Source organism: Ranitomeya variabilis, chromosome 6 (assembly GCF_051348905.1).
Source record: "Ranitomeya variabilis isolate aRanVar5 chromosome 6, aRanVar5.hap1, whole genome shotgun sequence".
NCBI classification, from domain to species: domain Eukaryota; kingdom Metazoa; phylum Chordata; class Amphibia; order Anura; family Dendrobatidae; genus Ranitomeya; species Ranitomeya variabilis.
The window spans coordinates 382,971,068-382,993,364 of record NC_135237.1 but is presented as its reverse complement, the minus strand read 5'-3'; the positions used below and the strand labels follow the sequence as shown (position 1 = coordinate 382,993,364).

Genomic DNA, 22,297 nt, shown 5'->3' with positions numbered 1-22,297 from the left:
TCTATATGATAGAAAATACCCAAGTTTGACACCATTCTAAAAACTGCACCCCTCAAGGTGCTCAAAACCACATTCAAGAAGTTTATTAACCCTTCAGGTGTTTCGCAGGAGTTTTTGGAATGTTTAAATAAAAATGAACATTTAACTTTTTTTCACACAAAATTTATTTCAGCTCCAATTTGTTTTATTTTACCAAGGGTAACAGGAGAAAATGGACCCCCAAAGTTGTTGTACAATTTGTCCTGAGTACACTGATACCCCATATGTGGGGGTAAACCACTGTTTGGGCGCATGGCAGAGCTCGGAAGGAAAGGAGCGCCATTTGACTTTTCAATGCAAAATTGACTGGAATTCAGATGGGACGCCATGTTGCGTTTGGAGAGCCCCTGATGTGCCTAAACATTGAAACCCCCCACAAGTGACACCATTTTGGAAAGTAAACCCCTTAAGGAACTTATCTAGTGTGGTGAGCACTTTGACCCAACAAGTGCTTCACAGAAGTTTATGGTGCAGAGCCGTAAAAATAAAAAATCATATTTTTTCACAAAAATGATCTTTTCGCCCCCAATTTTTTATTTTCCCAGGGGTAAGAGAAGAAATTAGACCACAAAAGTTGTTGTGCAATTTGTCCTGAGTACGACGATACCACATATGTGGGGGTAAACCACTGTTTGGGCGCATAGCAGAGCTCGGAAGTGAAGGAGCGCCATTTTACTTTTCAATGCAAAATTGACTGGAATTAAGATGGGACGTCATGTTGCGTTTGGAGAGCCCCTGATGTGCCTAAACATTAAAATCCCCCACAAGTGACACCATTTTGGAAAGTAGACCCCCTAAGGAACTTATCTAGATGTGTTTTGAGAGCTTTGAACCCCCTAGTGTTTCACTACAGTTTATAACGCAGAGCCGTGAAAATAAAAATTCTTTTTTTTTTTTGCACAAAAATGATATTTTAGCCCCCAGTTTTGTAATTTCACAAGTGTAACAGGATAAATTGGACCCCAAAAGTTGTTGTCCAATTTGTCCTGAGTACGCTGATACCCCATATGTGGGGGGGAACCACTGTTTGGGTGCATGGCAGAGCTCGGAAGGGAAGGAGCGCCATTTGGAAAGCAGACTTAGATGGATTGGTCTGCAGGCGTCACGTTGCATTTGCAGAGCCCCTGATGTACCCAAACAGTAGAAACCCCCACAAGTGACCCCATATTGGAAACTAGACCTCCCAAGGAACTTATCTAGATGTGTTTTGAGAACTTTGAACCCCCAAGTGTTTCACTAGAGTTTACAACGCAGAGCCGTGAAATTAAAAAAATCCTATTTTTCCCACAAAAATGATTTTTAGCCCCCCAAATTTTTATTTTCCCAAGGATAAAAAGAGAACTTGGACCCCAATAGTTGTCCAATTTGTCCCGAATACGCTGATACCCCATATGTTGGGGTAAACCCCTGTTTGGGCGCACGGGAGAGCTCGGAAGGGAAGGAGCGCTGTTTTACTTTTTCAACGCAGAATTGGCTGGAATTGAGACGCCATGTCACGTTTGGAGAGCCCCTGATGTGCCTGAACAGTGGAAACTCCCCAATTCTACCTGAAACCCTAATCCAACAACACCCCTAACCCTAATCCCAACGGTAACCCTAACCACACCCCTAACCCTGACACACCCCTAATTCTAATCCCAACCCTAATCCCAACCGTAAATGTAATCCAAACCCTAACCCTAACTTTAGCCCCAACCCTAACCCTAACTTTAGCCCCAACCCTAACCCTAACTTTAGCCCCAACCCTAACCCTAGCCCCAACCCTAACCCTAGCCCTAACCCTAGCCCCAACCCTAGCCCTAATCCTAGCCCCAACCCAAACCCTAGCCCTAATGGGAAAATGGAAATAAATACATTTTTTTAATTGTATTATTTTTCCCTAACTAAGGGGGTGATGAAGGGGGGTTTGATTTACTTTATAGCGTTTTTTTTATATCGGATTTTTATGATTGGCAGCTGTCACACACTAAGACGCTTTTTTATAGCAAAAAAGTTTTTGCGTCTTCACATTTTGAGACCTATAATTTTTCCATATTTTGGTCCACAGAGTCATGTGAGGTCTTGTTTTTCGTGGGACAAGTTGACGTTTTTATTGGTCACATTTTCGGACACGTGACAGTTTTTGATCACTTTTTATTCTGATTTTTGTGAGGCAGAATGACCAAAAACCAGCTATTCATGAATTTCTTTTGGGGGAGGCGTTTATACCGTTCTGCGTTTGGTAAATTTGATAAAGCAGTTTTATTCGTCGGGTCAGTACGATTACAGTGATATCTCATTTATATCATTTTTTTATGTTTTGGCGCTTTTATACGATAAAAGCTATTTTAGAGAAAAAATAATTATTTTGGCATCGCTTTATTCTGAGGACTATAACTTTTTTATTTTTTTGCTTATGATTCTGTGTGGCGGCTCGTTTTTTGCGGGACAAGATGACGTTTTCAGCAGTACCATGGATATTTATATCCGTCTTTTTGATCGTGTGTTATTCCACTTTTTGTTTGCCGGTATGATAATAAAGCGTTGTTTTTTGGCTCGGTTTTTTTTTTTTTTTCTTACGGTGTTCACTGAAGGGGTTAACTAGTGGGACAGTTTTATAGGTTGGGTCGTTACGGACGCGACAATACTAAATATGTGTACTTTTATTGTTTTTTGGTTTTTTTTTTTAGATGTATTTATGGGAATAATTTTTTTTTTTTCTTTATTTAGGAATTTTTTTTTTTTTTACACATGTGGAAATTTTTTTCTTTACTTTTTTACTTTGTCCCAGGGGGGGGACATCACAGATCGCCGATCTTACAGTTTGCATAGCACTCTGTGAGATCGGCGATCTCACTCATCGCTGCAGGCTTACAGAGCTGCAGCTGCAGCCTGCTCCTGACCCGGAAGTACTCCCTGCAGGACCCGGATGCAGCCCCGCGGCCATTTTGGATCCCGGGCCTGCAGGGAGGAGACACTCGGTACAAGGTGAGTACTTTCCCTTGTACCGATCGTCTCAGGGAAGCACGCAGGGAGCCCCCTCCCTGCGCGATGCTTCCCTGTACCGCCGGCACACTGCGATCATGTTTGATTGTGGTGTGTCGGGGGTTAATGTGCCGGGGGCGGTCCGTGACCGCTCCTGGCACATAGTGCCGGATGTCAGCTGCGATAGGCAGCTGACACTCGGCCGCGCTCCCCCCGTGAGCGCGGCCGATCGCTATGACGTACTATCCCATCGGTGGTCATACGGGCCCACCCCACCTCGACGGGATAGTACGTCAGATGTCAGAAAGGGGTTAATAACCACCCTTTGTTTCCTATCCCTGAGCCAGCTCTTAAACCACTGACACATATTTTCCCCTATCCCCATTATTCTTATTTTATTTATCAACCTTTTGTGTGGCACCGTATCAAAAGCTTTTGAAAAGTCCATATACACTATGTCCACTGGGTTCCCTTGGTCCAGTCCGTAACTTACCTCCTCATAGAAATTGATGAGATTAGTCTGACAGGAATGGTCCCTAGTTGGTATTGGGTCATGAGGTTATTCCTCTTCAGATACTCCAGCATAGCATCCCTTAGAATGCCCTCCAGGATTTTACCCACAGTTGAGGTTAAGCTTACTCGGGGTGTATCCCATCCGGGCCCGGAGATTTGTCAATTTTAGTGATTTTTAGACGCCGACTTCCTGCTGGGTTAAGCAGTTGACACTTAATGGGGAATTTTTGTTATCACTGATCATATTGTCTGCCATGGAATTTTCTTGTGTAAATACTGATGAAAAAAGTCACTTAGCAGATTGGCTTTTTCCTCATCCACCATTTCACCCAGACTATTTTTAAGGGGGCCAGCACTATCATTTTTTAGTCCATGAGACAAGAGTCAGACGGCACTAGAAGCGTGCAAAGTTTCTCAGTCTTGAGTAGATTAACCACTGTTGTGCAGGGAACACGAGCTGATTGGGTATATGGTGCTCAGCATGGAATAATAGACTAGATATTCATATGAAGTAAAAGAACAAATGCGGCACTCACCCTTTAGTTGCTATGCTTGCGTGTTCTTTATTGGATAAGAAAAAGTTAATCACAAACGTCCATTAGGACTACAGATGAGCGAGAGGGTGCGGGAGTGTGGACGACGGCCGTTTCGCACCAAATGTGCTTCGACGGGTCCAGGTCGAAGCACATTTGGTGCGAAACGGCCGTCGTCCACACTCCCGCACCCTCTCGCTCATCTGTAGTCCTAATGGACGTTTGTGATTAACTTTTTCTTATCCAATAAAGAACACGCAAGCATAGCAACTAAAGGGTGAGTGCCGCATTTGTTCTTTTACTTCATATGAATACTATCATTTTTTAGTTTCTGTGCACAGGTCCTATCCAGGATGCTAATAAACGTCTCCCATTTTCTTTGTGTATTTTTATGTCTCAGGATATCGTCCCAGTTAATTGCACTAAGATCATCTCTCATCCATTGGAAATTTGCCCTCCTGAAGTTTAGTGTCCTTGTAACCCCTCTACTACATATCTTATTAAAGGATACATGAAAACTTATTATTTTGTGATCACTGACCCCCAACCCTTATATTTGATATGCGGTCTGGCCTGTTTGTTAATATTAGGTCTAGCAGCGCCCCCCTCCTTCTTGTTGGGTCCTGAACCAATTGTGAAAGGTAATTGTCTCTCATAGTTGTCAAAAACCGATTACCTTTACTGGAACTGCAGGTTTCTGTTCCCCAATCTATTTCAGGGTAGTTGAAGTCCCTCATAATAATGACTTCTCCTTGAGTCACAGCTTCATCTATTTGCTTTGAGGATATTCTCTGTTGCTTCCATTATTTTTGGAGACTTATAACAAACCCCTATCAGTAATTTATTATTTTTTCCCCCTCCCCTTATCTCCACCCACAGGGACTCTACATTTTTTATTAGATTCACCTATATTATCACGCAGGATGGGTTTTAGGGATGATTTTACATATAGACACACCCCACCCCCTCGCTTATCCGTTCGGTCATTTCTGAAAAGGCTATAGCCCTGCAAGTTAACAGCCCAGTCATGGCTCTCATCCAGCCACATCTCAGATATCCCCACCATGTCATAATTATGCTCCAACACCATTAATTCTAATTCGTCCATTTTGTTGGCAAGGCTTCTGGCATTAGTATACATACATACACTTTATGTATCTCTCTGCACCTCTATTCTTTCTTAAATTATTAATTGATCTAACCCCACCCCCCATGCCACCGCCACCCCCAACTTCCTTATTTGTGCCCAGGTCTCTATCTGCACTATCTTCCCTTCCTATAAATTGAATACCCTCCCCCCATTCCCTAGTTTAAACACTCCTCCAACCTTCTAGCCATTTTCTCCCCCAGCACAGCTGCCCCTTCCCCATTGAGGTGCAGCCCGTCCCTAGCGTAGAACCTGTAGCCAACTGAGAAGTCGAAGAAGGGGTTGTCCTACCAGTGGAAATCCCCCTTTAAATTCCCAATCCACTAGCGCAGAATTGCAGGTCCACAGGTAAAGTTACCCCTTGTACATTAAAAAAAACGTATTCCCAACTCCCTTGATGGTGCGCATTTGATGCCAGTAGATACAGTCACTCAACAGTTTAATATCTGTTAGTGTAAAATCTGTGAAAGTACTGAAGTCACACTGCGTTTTTGTCAGCCTCCTTGTCCTGGAAGATATTCCTTTGCTATTTTTATACAATTTGCATTAGCCCTTTTTGCACTGCACAATGACAATTTAGAATGTCACCAAATTAATGGTTAATTTAGTTTTATCTGCATCATTTAAATAAACTGGAGTTTCTGTGTGTGATTGATGAGATGTGATTGCTGTTAGCTGCAGTCCCAACCTGCTTTTGACATTTAAACATATAAAGCTGACTAGATATAGCCATTCAGGTGCTAAATATATTTTACTTCTACTTCTGCTCGCTAGAAATGGAAGTATTAAGAGATCTAGCCTCTTTGTCATTGAACTGTGAAATATTCAACCTTGTCTGCCCGTGCTTAGTACTGTTGACTTTTTTATTTCTTTTCAAAGATTGAAATGAAATGCTTCATTTTTCGTCAGCTTTTGGGAATTACATTAAATTTTAAGACTCTCAAATTTTACGTTGGACTTCATTTCAACGAGCCGTTTTTGGAAGCTAGTCTTCTTTCCTAAGGTGCCGCACAGTGTACTACTCATCATCCTTCATATAGGGTAGATTCGGTCTTAGCATGTCCTCCATGTATACTTATTACAGACCCTACATGAAGCCATCGGAGCACATCACAAAGCATAAGCTAACCTTACAGATGAGATATGTAACAGTGTGATATATTGCACCATGGCGACTCACTATACGAAATATGTAGGATTTTTGTATTTGCTAGGTAACAATAAGCTAATCTAATCCCATTTTTTACATCACATGAACCTTGACCTTACAAACTTATACAGGGTGTTGATCCATTGCCCTTTTTACCTCCAGTCTGCTGTAAAATAACCAGTTAATCACACCAGTTCTATCTTGTTTCATATATCTGCCCAATGCACGGCATCCAATAATAAAGTTTGTGCTCGAAATAAATAATGGCCAAAATGTCAATACTTCTAGTTTCCAGAATAATCATAAATTCTGGGCCATAAAACAGTCGTAAAGGCATAATATTTTATCCACAGTATATTCACACATTGCATGTCATTACAATAGCAGAGTGATGAATCACCCTCGCTGTGTGACAGGAAAAATCTGAAATAACCGTGCCAATATGAAATGTTGGAAAGTTAGGACACCGCTTCAGAACTGCACACTTAGCCAGGAGAGATTAGTACAGTGTTTATTATTTCTAAGTCATTTCTTTAACAGTGGTTAAAATATATCTGACTGTTAAGTGTCATTTCATGGATTGAAGCTGTTCATACATTCATACCTGTGTTATAAAATCTAAAGAGCCCGTTTAATGGGGTTGACTCGTGATGACTCCTCAGAAGCGCACCTCACCCGGCTCTCTACTTCCTGCCGGTGCGTTGATCCAGACTGTTCTCTTTGGTCCAAATTTTTTCCAGGCTGCTAGACGAAGGCTAAGGAGAAGCATGGGAGAAGCGCAGTGGGATAGAGGCTGGTTGGATCCCATGATCTGGCAAGCTTTGGAGCGATGCAAGCAAGCTATAAAGTACAGGGCTGGGTCATGCGATGTACTCATTGCCTAGGTAATCAAAGCTTACATGGCGTACTGGTGCGAGGCAATGATCCGTACGCTATAAAATTACAAATCTCTCCGTTTTTGAGAATAGATAGGATTTTTAATTGAGGGCAAATTGAAAAGTTTTCTTATTTTTGCAATTTTACCTATTTTTGAACTGCAGGCAACCATTTTAAAGTCTCCTTATAAAGTCAATCTCCAGACCATTTTCTGTTAAGCTGTTGGGTGTTTCTTTCAATGTGTAAATCCACTTGGTTATGATTCCAGCTTTCCGAACTTTAGTCTACTTCAGCCAAAGCGCCGTCACAGTAGTCATTGCACTTGGTTACCAGTTTCGATAGGACCTCACTTTCCTTACATAAAGCAAAACTTATTTGGTTTTGGTAATACAGCTATAGGCCACGGTTTGGCTTACAAGTAATGATACGAAATACTGACTAAATACTGATCATGTGAACGTGGCCTTAGGCCTTCTTCCCATGTTCGTATAAAACATGTATGTGAAAAGCTAGTACAGGTGTCATTAGTGGGTGTCATCCGGGTGTCTGTTTTTATCATGTGCGGACAGAAATGCTTTTCCTGCATGGATAAAGAAAGAATTACATTTCAAAGCTTCTCCTATACTTTGCAGTGTTAAATACATATGGCACACGGATAGATTTATATTGGCCCTTGTCATCCGTGTTGTTGGATGAAGATGGACATGTCTCCATGTGGTTTGCATGGACACACGGTTGTGTAAAAATACGGTCATGTGCGCAGCCCAATAGATTGTTATGGGTGCTTGTGGTATCCTTGAAAACCACAGATACCACACGTACTGGAAACACGGATATGTGAAGTAGGCCTTAGTCTCTCTGGTTATCGGCCATGTATGCACGTTGTGATATACAGATCACTGTGAATGACGCTCAACATTTGTCTTCTAGCCCCTTTGTTCCTTGAGTCTTCACTCTGTGAGTATAATGTAGATGTACACTGCACACATTTTGGAGATCAGACAGGTATGACCATGACCCCACAACAGAAAGACCGATGTTCTTTATGGTTGGGCAGGACACTAAATCTATAGATTTCCCACCCAGTCATCATCCAGTCTTGTCCTGAGGTCAATGCCTTGGGCTTCAGTTATTAAATAGAATTGCTACTCAAATCCATCTATTTAAATATTTATGTAAAAAAAGGCTAAAATCTTTTTATGATGATTGAATTGGTTTTACTCTGTTACTTGTTGTCATCTCTTCTTTTCTGTGAACAAAAACATTCTGCGCCAAGTAAACCCAGCAAACATCATCTCGTCTTTTGGTTATCAACTTTTTTTTAATGATCTGGTGCAATTCTTAATGCAATTCAGAACAGATTACAGGTTCACTCTACTATCTGATATGTTCATTCATTGCTGCTTTTGTTTTTCTTTTTAGGCTCAAAGCCATTTAAATGCAAAATATGCAAGTTTGCAGCAGCTCAGCTTGGAGATGCCAGAAACCATGTGAAGAGGCACCTTGGAATGAGAGAGTACAAGTGTCATGTATGTGGGTGAGTAAACTGCATGTACGGCTCCTGTAGATCTCTCACCCTGGAATAGAAGAGCCTACAAAATGTACATTCCTGTAGAAGTGCTCCTGATGGCTAGCATTATGCATGCATACCCTGCTTTTCATTGTTATGGTAAATTCCTTAAATACAGTTATGACATTTCTCTCCCACTCCTAATCCTGCTCTGTGGATGAGCAATTGTATGGGGCTACAAGGTCAATCTGAACCTGTAATCTGTAAATTGCCTAAATTATAGGATGTTCATTCATATTGCCAGAGAGAACTATAAATTATACTTAAAGACATCTAAAATATAGAACTTGGAAAGCTGATTTTTTTTGTGCTCCTGTTTCTTTTACATTAATTTAAGGAACACATTCCTCATGTAGTTTCGGGTTTTTGATTGTTGTAACTTTTTGTATTTATTTTGCTTTTTTTTGTATGTAAGAATATAAAATTTTGCCTAATGTCATTTTTAATGAGTTTTCTCCACTTTCAAAATCACTTTTCTCTTCAAAGAATTCTCATTTTCAGTGTTTAATTGTCCTTCTAAAATGTTACATTTTATTCAAGGCAATGAAAATGTGAATTGAACAACTGATTCATTTCAAGGAAATATTTTAAAGGTTTTAACAGTATGGCATTACAATGTACAAAAAGTAGAGTTTAATATTCTAGATGCTGGTGAGGATTTTTTTTATTAATGTTATTATGCCAATAAAATTAACCTTCTGAATATGTGCATCATATAAAACCAATTTACGGGAGTCAGTGTAACCAACGTGAAGAGGTCTTCTAGCTGATCCAAAGAGCACTGCCATTCAGTTACAGTTAGTACAACGCACAAATGACCGGATTATATTGTATTTTAACTTACATCTTTACCTGCATTACAAATCTACTTGACTTTATGACTAAATGGCCATTTCAGTCTAACTGCTGTATGGCAACAATGATGTTCATGCCTTTACTTTATTATCAAGAAAACATCTTTGAGATTTAAAGCGCATGTTCTCTATTTTTATATGGGCCTTGTAGTTCTAGTAAGGCAGGCTTACTTAGCAGTGTGTGTTCTGAAGAGGTTGATGAGAGAAGATCTCAGGGGTCTTTCCAGATTGATAGAACTGTGTTAACTGTTTAATACTCATGCATTATATGGAAAACAACAAGGTTGCTACTGTATAGATAACCTTTCACCAGTTTTAGCATGGTAAACTGGCCACATCAAGTGGCTGCAGAGATGAATATACACTCCCTGACAGAAGTTATGTCGCTTATCCATGTTATGTAAATAAAAGCTTATAACCTGACTTTAAATTCATCCATTGGTTGTATAAATTATTCTTTTGAAAGCTGAAACACTCGGAAATGTGGTTTAGGTTAAGAAAATAAGTTGGCATCAAAAAAGAAATATTGATCAGGTAATGGACACAGAATGGTCAGATTTTGGCAAGACAAAAGTTTTGTCGCCTGGTCATATAATGCACCCAATCCTAGTTTACATCTTCACCTGTGCTCAGTAAATGATCGGTTAATTAGTGTGTGTGTATAAAAAGAAACCCAGCACCCCAGACCTTCGCTTGAACTGCAACTTGAGCTCTGACAACATGCCAAAAATCCACCCTGCGACCAAAGCCTGGATTATCAAGGGGCTGAAGACCAGATCCTCTGCAGAGGTGGCTGGCACCTTTAATGTGTCTCAGCATCAAGTACAAAGAATAAAAAATAAATAAAGAGACTGGAGATGTTTGACAAGCCCAGGTCCGGCAGACCCCGCAAGACAACTGCTCAGGAGGAACGTTTGTTGGTTAGAAAATCCAAAGCAAGTCCCTCTTCCACTTCAGCAGAGCTCCAACAGGCCTGGTCACCTCAAGTCTCTGTGTCAACTAGAACAGTTTGTAGGATTCTGTCTCGAAATGGCCTCCATGGTGAAATCAGTGCCCAGAAGCCAGCACTAAACAAAAGGCAAATAAAAAACCGTGTGGCATTTGCAAAGTCCCACAGCCTGCTAAATAGATGGACGCTGGAAAAGCGGCAGAATGTGGATTTCTTTGATGAATCTACAGTAGAATTGCACCACAGCCACCACAAATACTGCAGGAGACCTACTGGAGCCCATATGGATCGAAAATACACCCAGAAAAGAATTAAATTTGGTGGTGGAAAGATCATGGTCTGGGGTTACATTCAGTACGGGGGTGTGCAAAATATTTGCAAGGTGGAAGGCAATATCAATAACCTAAAATATCAAGAAGTATTAGATATAGATATATATATATATATATATATATATATATATATATATATATATATATATATATATATATATATATATATATATATATATATATATATATATATATACACACACACATCCATCTCTACAACAAAGTTGCTCCAGGCAAAAAAGATCAAGGTGCTCAAGGACTGGCCAGCCCAGTCACCAGGCATGAACATTGTTGAGCATGTTTGGGGTAGGATGAAAAAGGAAGCTTGGAAGACAAAACCAAAGAATCTAGATGAACTCAGGGAGGCATGTAAGACTGCATTCTTTGCTATTCCTGATGACTTCATTAATGAATTGTATGAATCATTGTTGAATCACATGGTTGCAGTCCTTCAAGCTCATGGAAGTCACGCAAAATATTAAATATGACTCTAATAGCACCACAACTTCATTCACCAATGTTATGCAACATATATTTGTATTTTAACTTAATTATTTGTTTGAATATCACATTACTTTCTGTGGGCAACAAAACTTTTGTCTTGCCAAAATCTGACCATTCTGTGTCCATTAACTGATCAATATTTCTGCATTGATGCCAATTTATTTTCTTAGCCTAAACCACATTTCGGAGGGTTTCAGCTTTCAAAAGAATAATTTATACAACCAATGGATGAATTTAATGTCAGATTATAAGCTTTTATTTACATAACATGTATAAGCGACATAACTTCTGTCAGGGAGTGTGATGTAGTTTTTATTTTAAAAATTTTCCCCTCTGCTAGAGATACTAGCTTTCAAAATTTGGGTTATAATTTATGAGGAGTCCACCTAGGCATTACTGTAGATTCATCTCCTGAATGTATGTACTTTTTTCCTCTGTATGACACTGACCAATCATAAGCAGGAGACATCATGCAGGGGAAGGAAGAACATGCTTTCTCCCGTGAGATGCAATGAAATACAGCCCTTCTCCCAGCCCTGATCTTGCATCTATTATTTGGTGTAGCACAGAGCTCATTGTGTTTACAAACGCTTTTTAAGCTTTCATCTCAGAGATGACAATGCTGTGAAAGGAGAGCTGCAAAGGTGTTTGTAATCCTACTTAGCTCTGCTGTCTCCCCCCTGCTGTGAGATGAAAGCTGAAAGTGTTTGTGATCACACTCGGCTCAGCTGTATCCACTTCCCTCAACTGACTACCTTGAAAGGAAAGCTACATGAGGTGTTTGTAATCACTCTCAGCTCTGCATTACTCTACACAAGCTGCAGAAATAATAGCTGAGAGCAGAACTGTCTATAATTCCATATCATAGGAGAAGGAATGTTCTTATGACCTTCTCGGATGTGCCCTTTTTTTCCTCTACATGTCCTCTCCTGCTTATAATTGGTCAATGTCATGCAGGTGACAAAGTGCACTCCCCCAAAGTTAATTCTCTGGTAATGCCTGTCTTGGATTTAGCATAAATTATTATATAAACTTTACAAGGTATTATCTCTGCCACGATGAAGAGAAATTTAAAAAATAAAAACTATTCAGCTCCCATTTAGATGATTTCAGATCAGCACTCCCTAGTTACTGTGTTCACTCTTAAATGCAGTTGTTTCCTTTTTGTGCTTAAAAAAATCCCAGTATACAAATGTAAAAATTCCATTTTGAAAAATCAAAATGTATGCTAGGAAATCATTATGCAGAACATTTCTGAATTCCAGTCCACTCAGGATTTGAAGAAGTTAAGTGCTTAAACTTTTTCTTAACTTATGAGTGTTGTTGCTGTACAATTTATTTAGGGATTGTTTATTTAAAATAATTTGTATACTTTTAGATCTATCTGCTGGTGCTCTATTCTTTACATAAACCATGTGTAAAATAGACTAAATAGGAAATTACTAGATAAAATAAAGATGGGAATGTTTTGTTGGTGTGTAATATCTTTACATACATCACTCAGTGCAGGATTTGTCCAGTTATAAGCAATCTTTCCCATGGGTCAGCCATCTCCTGCTATGTTAGTATCAGCCTAGATCTGTGGGTTACCTAGTGAGCCGTAAGTGTGAAATATTGTATTATAGTTCCAGGTAAAGAATTTGTGTTCTGGTCCCTGGCTAGAGAGAGAGCAGCTAGCCAAGAGCCCTTTACTAATTCCATGCACTGGTCACCCCAAATATCAATGGAGTTTTTCATAAAAGGGCACCTTGGCGCTGAAACAAATAGCATGATGGTTTGGGGCAGATCCTGTTGAAAATAATTTGATCTTCTGACAAAAAAAAACCTAGTATATATTGCCAGCTGAATCCTCTACTAACGCCTTAAAAAAGTAGTGCATCAGTGTGCTGAGATAGCTGGTGCTTCTTGACCCACTATTACATCACAGCCATTGCTCAGGATCTCAGTTTGTGTGATCATTGTGGGAGCCTAAGAGAAATGTCTGATTTCATTTAGACTCGTAGATGCTGCAGTTAGTACAGACTGCTGTCTATAGCTGGTTAGAAAGAGGTAAGGCAGTTCCTCTGTCACCCTGTTTGTAATTCTCTATGTGACCCTGCAGCGCCAATGATTTATATATTTCTGTGTACACTGCATAGGTGGAATGCAGTCAATCAGTGGTGGGGGTTCGGCTATACAGAGCTCTTGAATATGGAGGACTGTATGGCAGCAGGTTTACTAGTTTAGTTCTGATTTCCTGCAGATAAAACAATGATTTTCTCAAAACTACAGCAAGCAGCCCAGTACGTGACACACATTTGGAATCCGTGTCTCTGCCTCTACATGGCAAAAACCTGATAACAGATTTCATTTCAGGCTGGAATTGGCTTGTCTGTAATGAATTGAAGGGTTGCATAGTTAGAAAAGCATATTTTTTAATCCTAGTTTGCATCTAATAGTACATCCAATATTAGATTCCTGTATATGATGCAGGTTCAGCAGTTGAGCCTGCATCGTAGAGGCAGATGCTGGCTGTTTAACACAGCCAGTGTTTCCTCTAACAACAGCAAGTGAAGGTCTCTGCTTTTAACCCTTTAAATGCTGTTGTGTATCTCTGAGAGGGGCATTTAGATACGCTATTTGGACTGCTCACTGTTCCATGTGTCCATTGGCCACTTTGTCGGCAGCACATCATCCTGTGTAAACATGGTAGACCTAAAGCCTCTGTCACTCCAGTTCTGTTCCCTGCCCAGCGCCTCCTCCTGCTTGACTGATGGCTTCCTGGCCTGAAGTCACACTGCATGAAGGCTATAGCAGGAGGAGGTGGAGGGGAGCAGATAATAGATCTGGAGTGACAGAAGCTTCACATCTTCAATAGCTCTTCAGCTTAATTTGTATATAATTTCAAATGCTGATTTCTCAGTAATGGGGGAATGGACTGGCCATTTAAAGGCATTGCTGGACTTGTCTGAAATGGGGAGCAAATCCTGCTGACAGGGTCCCTTTAAGTGGATAGCCAACTGATTTCTATGTGAACTGCATAATTTTCACCTATGGTGGTGCTTGCATGGACATTAAATACTTGCAGTCCCAGCAGCAGGACACCCTTGTAATTGGCTAATTATAAGTTGACAGTACACAATAATAAAGCTTGTCATGATAATTATATAAGCCGGTCGTTCATGTTTGAAACTATTTTTTTTCCAGTAAAGTTCACATCAGTTTTCATTTTGGCAATTCTGTAAAAATATTTTGATGAGTGCAGACTTCTGACTTACTAGTAAAAGTAAAGGAGCATTGAAAGGGCACCTCTGAGAAGTCACATCTTAAGAGTTGGATTGATTGTAAAATGGAAAGCTAGGGCAGGTTCTGACTAAGTACAGACAATAGGAGAACTAGATATTGGATTAGAGGCGGCATGGAGTGTCGGAACATTAACACTACTGACAATGTCAATTCATTAACATTGATGGCTAAATAATCTTGAAAATGCTCAGTGGACCTATTAGTTCCTGAGCACGAGCAGCTCATGTGGCATTTCTTCATTAGTTTTAATTGCTATAAATTTTAAATTTTTAAAAATGTCATTTTATAAGGTGAAGTGATCTTTCAGCAACATTAATTCTTTAATTTTGTCACAAACAGAAGGTCTCACTAGGTCGTTTTTTTTATTAGTAACATCTGATATTTTTGTGAAAGTATTATATTCTTGCTATGATAAAATGCTATTTTAATAACTGACTTCAGCCTTGTCTAATATTATGGTCATTTTTTTAAATATTAGAAAACATTATGTCACTGATATATTATATTTTATTAAAGCACCACTCCGGTGTTTTTTTTTTTTTAAATTGCACTGCCGGAGTGAGGCTTTAAATGTACGTCCCCGGCCCCCTGTCTCATTCTCACTTTCTGGCAATTACGCTGCTGCTCTTGAGATGCCTGAGTGTGCCAAATTCTCGCTTACTTTGTGCCTTTCTGTTGGGTGCACCAATGCCCAGGGTCCATGTGCCCACCTGGACATGATGCTTAGAGAATCCACCTTGCCAGGTGAGCCTAATATTATCACTCCAAAGAGCTGCTCCAGGAACGAGAAATCACAATTGAAGTTCGGTATTGTGGAAGAGCATTGTCACTTCCAGACTTATAGACAGAACTTCAAAACACAATTTCTCACTGCTGCAACTTCACTTTGGGGCCATGAAGAGGTTTATTGGCCTTTTGTTTAAAGGGCTACACACCTATATAAATGGTTTGTGTAGAAGTATTGTGCTTTGGTAGAAATGTCTGACCTGTTCCCTTTAAGTATATACTTTTGCTTTATAAGGTGTAAGCAGAAGGCAGGTAAATTGCTGTATGGTAGGTATGTGCTCTTGAAGCTGCTGCTCTCAGTATGAATCTCGGAAGGATATGGGCGCTAAGGAAAGGTTAATTATCAAGTACAGGTGCTTCTGACAAAATTAGAATATCATCAAAAAGTTAATTTATTTCAATTCTTCAATGCAAAAAGTGAAACTCGTATATTATATAGAGTAATTACAAACAGAGTGATCAAAAACACCTGCAAAGGCTTCCTACGTGCTTAAAAAGGTCCCTTATTCTGTTTCAGTAGGCTCCACAATATAGTAACATAGTAACATAGTTAGCAAGGCCGAGAAAAGACATTTGTGCATCCAGTTCAGCCTATATTCCGTCATTATAAATCCCCAGATCTACGTCCTTCTAAAGAACCTAGACTGATGACTTGACAGATGTCCAGAAGGCAGTCATTGACACACTCCACAAGGAGAGTAAGGCAAAAAATATTATTGCGAAAGAAGCTGGCTGTTCAGAGTGCTGTATCCAAGAATATTAATGGAAAGTTGAGTGGAAGGAAAAAGTGTGGTAGAAAAAGGTGCACAACCACCCGGGATAACCGTAGCCTAGAAAGGATTGTTAAGAAAAGGCCAGTCAAAACTTTGGTGGAGATTCACAAGGAGTGGACTGCTGCTGGAGTCATTGCTTCAAGAGCCACCACACACAGATGTATCCAGGACATGGGCTACAAGTGTCACATTCCTTGTGTCAAGCCACTCAGGACTAATAGACAATGCCTGAAGGGTCTTTTCTGGGCCACGGAGAAAAAGAACTGGACTTTTGCTCAGTGGTCCAAGGTGTTGTTTTCAGATGTAAGTACATTTTGCATTTCATTTGGAAATGAAGGTCCCAGAGTCTGGAGGAAGAGTGGAGAGGCACACAATCCAAGCTGCTTGAGGTCTAGTGTGAAGTTTCCACAATTAGTGATGGTTTGGGGAGCCATGTCATCTGCTGGTGTAGGTCTACCATGTTTTATCAAGACCAAAGTCTGCGCAGCCGTCTACCAGGAAATTGTAGAGCACTTTATGCTTCCTTCTGCCGACAAGCTTTTTGGAGATGGAAATTTCATTCTCCAGCAGGACTTGGCACCTGTCCACACTGCCAAAAGTACCAATACCTGGTTTAAAAACAACAGTATCACTGTTCTTGATTGGCCAGCAAACTCGCCTGACCTTAACCCCTTAGAGAATCTATGGGGTATTGTCAAGAGGAAGATGAGAGACACCAGACCCAACAATGCAGACAAGCTGCTATCAAAGCAACCTGGGCTTCCATAACACCTCAGCAGTGCCACTGGCTGATCTCTTCTGTGCCATGCCGCATTGATGCAGTAATTCATGCCCCGACCAAGTATTGAGTTGATTTACTAAACATACATTTCAGTAGGTCAACATTTCGGATTTTAAAATAATTTTTCAAGCTGGTGTTATAAAGTATTCTAATTTACTGATAAAATGACTTTTGGGTTTTCATTGGCTGTAAGCCATAATCATCAACATTAACAGAAATAAACACTTGAAATAGATCACTCTGTTTGTACTGGCTCTATATAATATGAGTTTCACTTTTTGTATTGAAGAACTGAAATAAATTAACTTTTTGATGATATTCTAGTTTTGTGAGAAGCACCTGTATGTTTAGGTCTGGGATTTAGGAGTGACTGTAGAGACTATGTGTGACAGTAACTCCCATACTACACCCTAGATCTTTAATATGCTGAGCTAAAGCTCCACATGGGACATTTGCGAGAGAGGTAATTAAATGATGGAAGTTACCTGTGTGAGCAGAGGGGAAAACTGTGGATCTCATATATCAAAGTGTTTATGCAAGAAAATTTGTGTAAAACATTTTTAACAGTCGCAACCTTTTTGCTCAGCGAGGAGTTGTACAAACATTTTGTGGTTTTTGGTGTTTGTTAGCCAGTTTCAAGTAGTTCCGCCAAAATTGGCAAAGCTGAGGAGGAGTTAGGATAACCCGCCCATCAAATTCATGGAAAATGATGTTGTTTCTGACACCAGAATTGTTACTCCAGTCCCTGATGAGATGCACCGAATTCATTAAGTGGCATGCACCTCTTAATCAATTTGGCGCGTTTTATTCCTACGCGCCCCTCATTATGACTGGTGTTCGAAAAGCCAGTGTTAATGAATTTGGGCCTGTGTGGTTAGAAAACCTAGAAAGCTGAATTCTGCTGACAAGAAGAAACCATTAGATAAGGACTTTCTTATTATGACCTCTAAGAGGGGGAGCTCTGCCATGATGGCCTGCCTGTGTGAGTGAAAATTGGATTACCTGGACTGTGTCTAAAGGTACCTTCACACTGAGCGACTTTACAACGATAACAATAGCGATCCGTGACGTTGCAGCGTCCTGGATAGCGATATCGTTGTGTTTGACACGCAGCAGCGATCAGGATCCCGCTGTGATATCGTTGGTCGGAGCTAGAAGGCCAGAACTTTATTTGGTTGTCAGATTGGCGTGTATCGTCGTGTTTGACAGCAAAAGCAACGATGCCAGCAATGTTTTACAATGGTAACCAGGGTAAATATCAGGTTACTAAGCGCAGGGCCGCGCTTAGTAACCCGATATTTACCCTGGTTACCATTGTAAATGTAAAAAAAACCCAACACTTTACTCACCTTCTGATGTCTGTCACGTCTCCCGGCGTCCGCGCTGCTGCTCAGAGCTTCCTGCACTGAATGTGTCAGTGCCGGCCGTAAAGCAAAGCACAGCGGTGACGTCACCGCTCTGCTTTAGGGCCGACGCTTACACAGTGCAGGGAAGCGGACGCCGGGGGACACGGCAGACACCGGAATGTAAGTATGTAGTGTTTTTTTTTTTTTTTTTACATTTACATTGGTAACCAGGGTAAACATCGGGTTACTAAGCGCGGCCCTGCGTTTAGTAACCCGATGTTTACCCTGGTTACCTGAGGACTTCGGCATCGTTGGTCGCTGGAGAGCTGTCTGTGTGACAGCTCTCCAGCGACCACACAACGATGAAACAGCGACGCTGCAGTGATCGGCATCGTTGTCTATATCGCTGCAGCGTCGCTTAATGTGACGGTACCATAAGGAAGGGTCTTGTATTGTTTGCTTCTTGCTGAAGAAAAGCATTATTTCTGCTGAGCTTTATGTGCTTCTGGACAACAAGTCTTATGTCTTACCATCAGTGAGACCTGCTTATTCCGAAACTACGTTTTCGCTTGCCATTTGTTGCTAATCTCTCACAAAAGATCCCTTACCTTCCATGCTTTTACAACACTGGGGCTGACAGACACAATCCTGAGAAAGTCCCTCTGCTTTTTTCTCTCTCTCGATATTGTCCTTTTTGTTAAGTATAATCTGTGTGACTTTAAAATATAAGTTATGAGAGATAATGTAATTAGATTCACCGCTATATTGTGCTGTGTTATGTGAATTGTGCATATAAAGTGAGAATATATGCAGCGCTGATGGCTGATGCAGATGTCCATGCAACACTGTCCGAGCATGAATTGACCTCTGCTCTCCGGACCACGATATGACAGTTTCATATATTTCTATAGTTAAAGGGGTTGTTGGTCTAAAATAAGTCTGCAGTCACTCTGTGTGACTGCAGACTTATGAATCCCCCCACTGTGTGCTGCAGGGATTCGCCGGGATTGGAGGGTAAGTATGCTTTCTACATACTCCTGGACATAACCCAACTAGTGGGCACGACATCGCTCGATACACTTATTTGAAGCGCTTCTGCACCCCGTCTAGTGAACGTGGCAGACTAGATGGCGAGGCCTTGCACCATACAAGTTTATGGAGTGAGGCCGAGCCCACTAGTCAGGTTCTGTCCAGGAGTATGTAGAATGCATACTTACCCTCCGATCCCGGTTCTGAATCCAGCAAATCCTCACAGCGCACAGTGTATGTCCTGGGGAGATTCTTAAGTCTGCAGTCAGACAGAGGGTACCGTTACACAAAACGATTTACCAACGATCACGACCAGCGATACGACCTGGCCGTGATCGTTGGTAAGTCGTTGTGTGGTCGCTGGAGAGCTGTCACACAGACAGCTCTCCAGCGACCAACGATGCCGAAGTCCCCGGGTAACCAGGGTAAACATCGGGTAACTAAGCGCAGGGCCGCGCTTAGTAACCCGATGTTTACCCTGGTTACCATCGTAAATGTAAAAAAAAAAAAACGTACATACTCACGTCACCGCTGTGCTCTGCTTTTACTTTCCGGCCGGCAGTCAGTCAGTGCGGGAAGCAGACGGCTAGGGACCTGACGGACACCGGAATGTGAGTATGTACGGTTTTTTTTTTTTTACATTTACGATGGTAGCCAGGGTAAACATCGGGTTATTAAGTGCGGCCCTGCGCTTAGTTACCCGATGTTTACCCTGGTTACAAGCGAACGCATCGCTGGATCGGTATCACACACACCGATCCAGCGATGACAGCGGGAGATCCAGCGACGAAATAAAGTTCCAAACGATCTGCTACGACGTAGGATTCTCTGCGGGGTCCCTGATCGCTGCTGCGTGTCAGACACAGCGATATCGTATGGATATCGCTGGAACGTCACGGATCGTACCGTCGTAGCGACAAAAGTGCCACTGTGAGACGGTACCCTAACTTAAGACTTATCATTTTAGACCAGATAATCCCTTTAAACCTTGTGTGACAAACATCTTCAGGATCCCTTACATGATGTCATCCCCCTCCTAAATATTGAAAAATGCATTAAACCCGTCCTTCGCTTTTACACTGTATTTTGTACCAAATAGCTCTTAAAACTGAAAAATATAAAAATAAATTTTCTGTGTCCCAGAAGCTCAGTTAAAACTCCTTTTCCCTCTGACTATTGTCTATAAAAGCAGCAGCCTCACCCATCTCACATGCCAACAATAGGACTCGGGTATTGTTAATCTCCATGCTGTTGGTGCAGCCTCCTCTGCATTTTCCCAGTTGAAAATAGAAAGTGTCCTTTATAGAACTTTTACATTTTGTTTCAGGAACGTGGAGAAGCCCCTGTAGCCTGACAGAGTAGACAACTGTCACCTGTACTTGTATCATTCGCTCTAGGATTGGTGTCCCTTTAATGTTTTACTGTGTAAAACTACAGCACACAAGACATCCAATTGTTCTTCTATTGTATCTTCATGCAGTTCTTAGACTATGTGGCTGTTTGGAGAAGGGGCATGTCTTAGAATACCCTCTCTTCTGCTGTGACATCAGTTCATACCAAGCTAAGCCACACCTCCGCTAAGACACAGAGAAAGTTAAGGTTGTGAAAGCTCCTATTTTTTGGCCTTATTTTTACAATATGGTTTCTGGATGTTGTAGAAGTCTCTGCTGAAATGCGGATCTGTGTGTACTGCACCTACCCTCTGCTCTGGACATGGTATTAAATGGAATCTGTCAGCAGTTTGCTATGTAGGGGATGAGGCCCTGATTAGAGCGATATATGTCACTTGCTGGGCTGTGTTTTGTGGTTTTCATACAATCAGTGTTTTATCAGCAGGAGATTATTATTACAGGACCAGCTGCCTTGTACCTCCTAGTCCAACCACACCCCCATCACTGACAGCTTTATGTCAGCATGCAATCTACGCATTGCTGCCAGTCAGTGATGTGGACAGAGTTATCAGGGTTCAGCATTCTGAGCTCTGCTAAATTTGAAACCGAGAAAACTGCGATTCTATCACAACTACTGCACCCAGTAAGCTCAGTTATACATCGTTTTTATCATAGTCTCTGCCCCTACCTCATGCCGCTGTCAGATTGCTTAGCAAAAACCTGCCGCAGATTCCCTTTAAGGCTTTGATCACTGTTGGAATCTGTCAAGAGTCGATGTAATATGGATTAAAATGGAAAGTGAATACAAGCAGTCAGGGGCTTAACGTAAAACTCCTATGGCTCAATCTAAAATCTATAAAAGGGTCTCAGACCTACAATGCCCCATTTATAATACTCATGTAGCAGAACAGAGCCTATGGGCACAAGGGCCCTGGCACAACTGCCACCAACCAGCCCCTTTTTAAATCCGTTTTTATAATGTGTGAATGGATTGCAGAAGGTGTTATCAGCATAGTCCAAGCAATGGTGACATCGGCAAATGCTGGTTACACTATGTATAAGAAAATCTAGAGCAGTTCTGCTGCAGACGACTGTACTGGCATTATGTGCCTTTTCCGCATATAATAAAGAAAACGCAAACCTAAATGTAAAATATAATGTATATATATATTTGCGGCTCCACCTAGTTTTTGTGCATTAGAAGGGATCTTTGCGTGGATGATTATAATGTCACTTTCTGACCTTTGCAGCTTGAATAATTGTAAATCATTGCTTCATAACGTGTCAGAGAATGTCTGTACCAGGCAATTAAATGGCAGAATATAATAGAGCAAATTATTGCCTGTCATGTTTTCAACAACACAGTTAGTATTTGAGTTACACTTAATCATTACGTGCATTAGCAACTTCATTGGAATCCAGCTTCAGGCTGAGCATGAAATACATTACATTATTTAAACCTCTAATGGTAGAAG

At 41.0% G+C, this 22,297-nt stretch overlaps 1 protein-coding gene across 1 annotated transcript in view; it reads left to right on the top strand.

Annotated features, from left to right (window-relative positions):
- ZNF407 (zinc finger protein 407) overlaps nt 1-22,297 on the top strand; it is a 764,411-nt gene that overhangs the window by 60,822 nt on the left and 681,292 nt on the right. Inside the window, exon 3 of the mRNA XM_077270085.1 lies at nt 8,645-8,759. Within this exon, the coding sequence (XP_077126200.1) occupies nt 8,645-8,759 (115 nt within the window). The remainder of the gene's footprint in view (nt 1-8,644; nt 8,760-22,297) is intronic.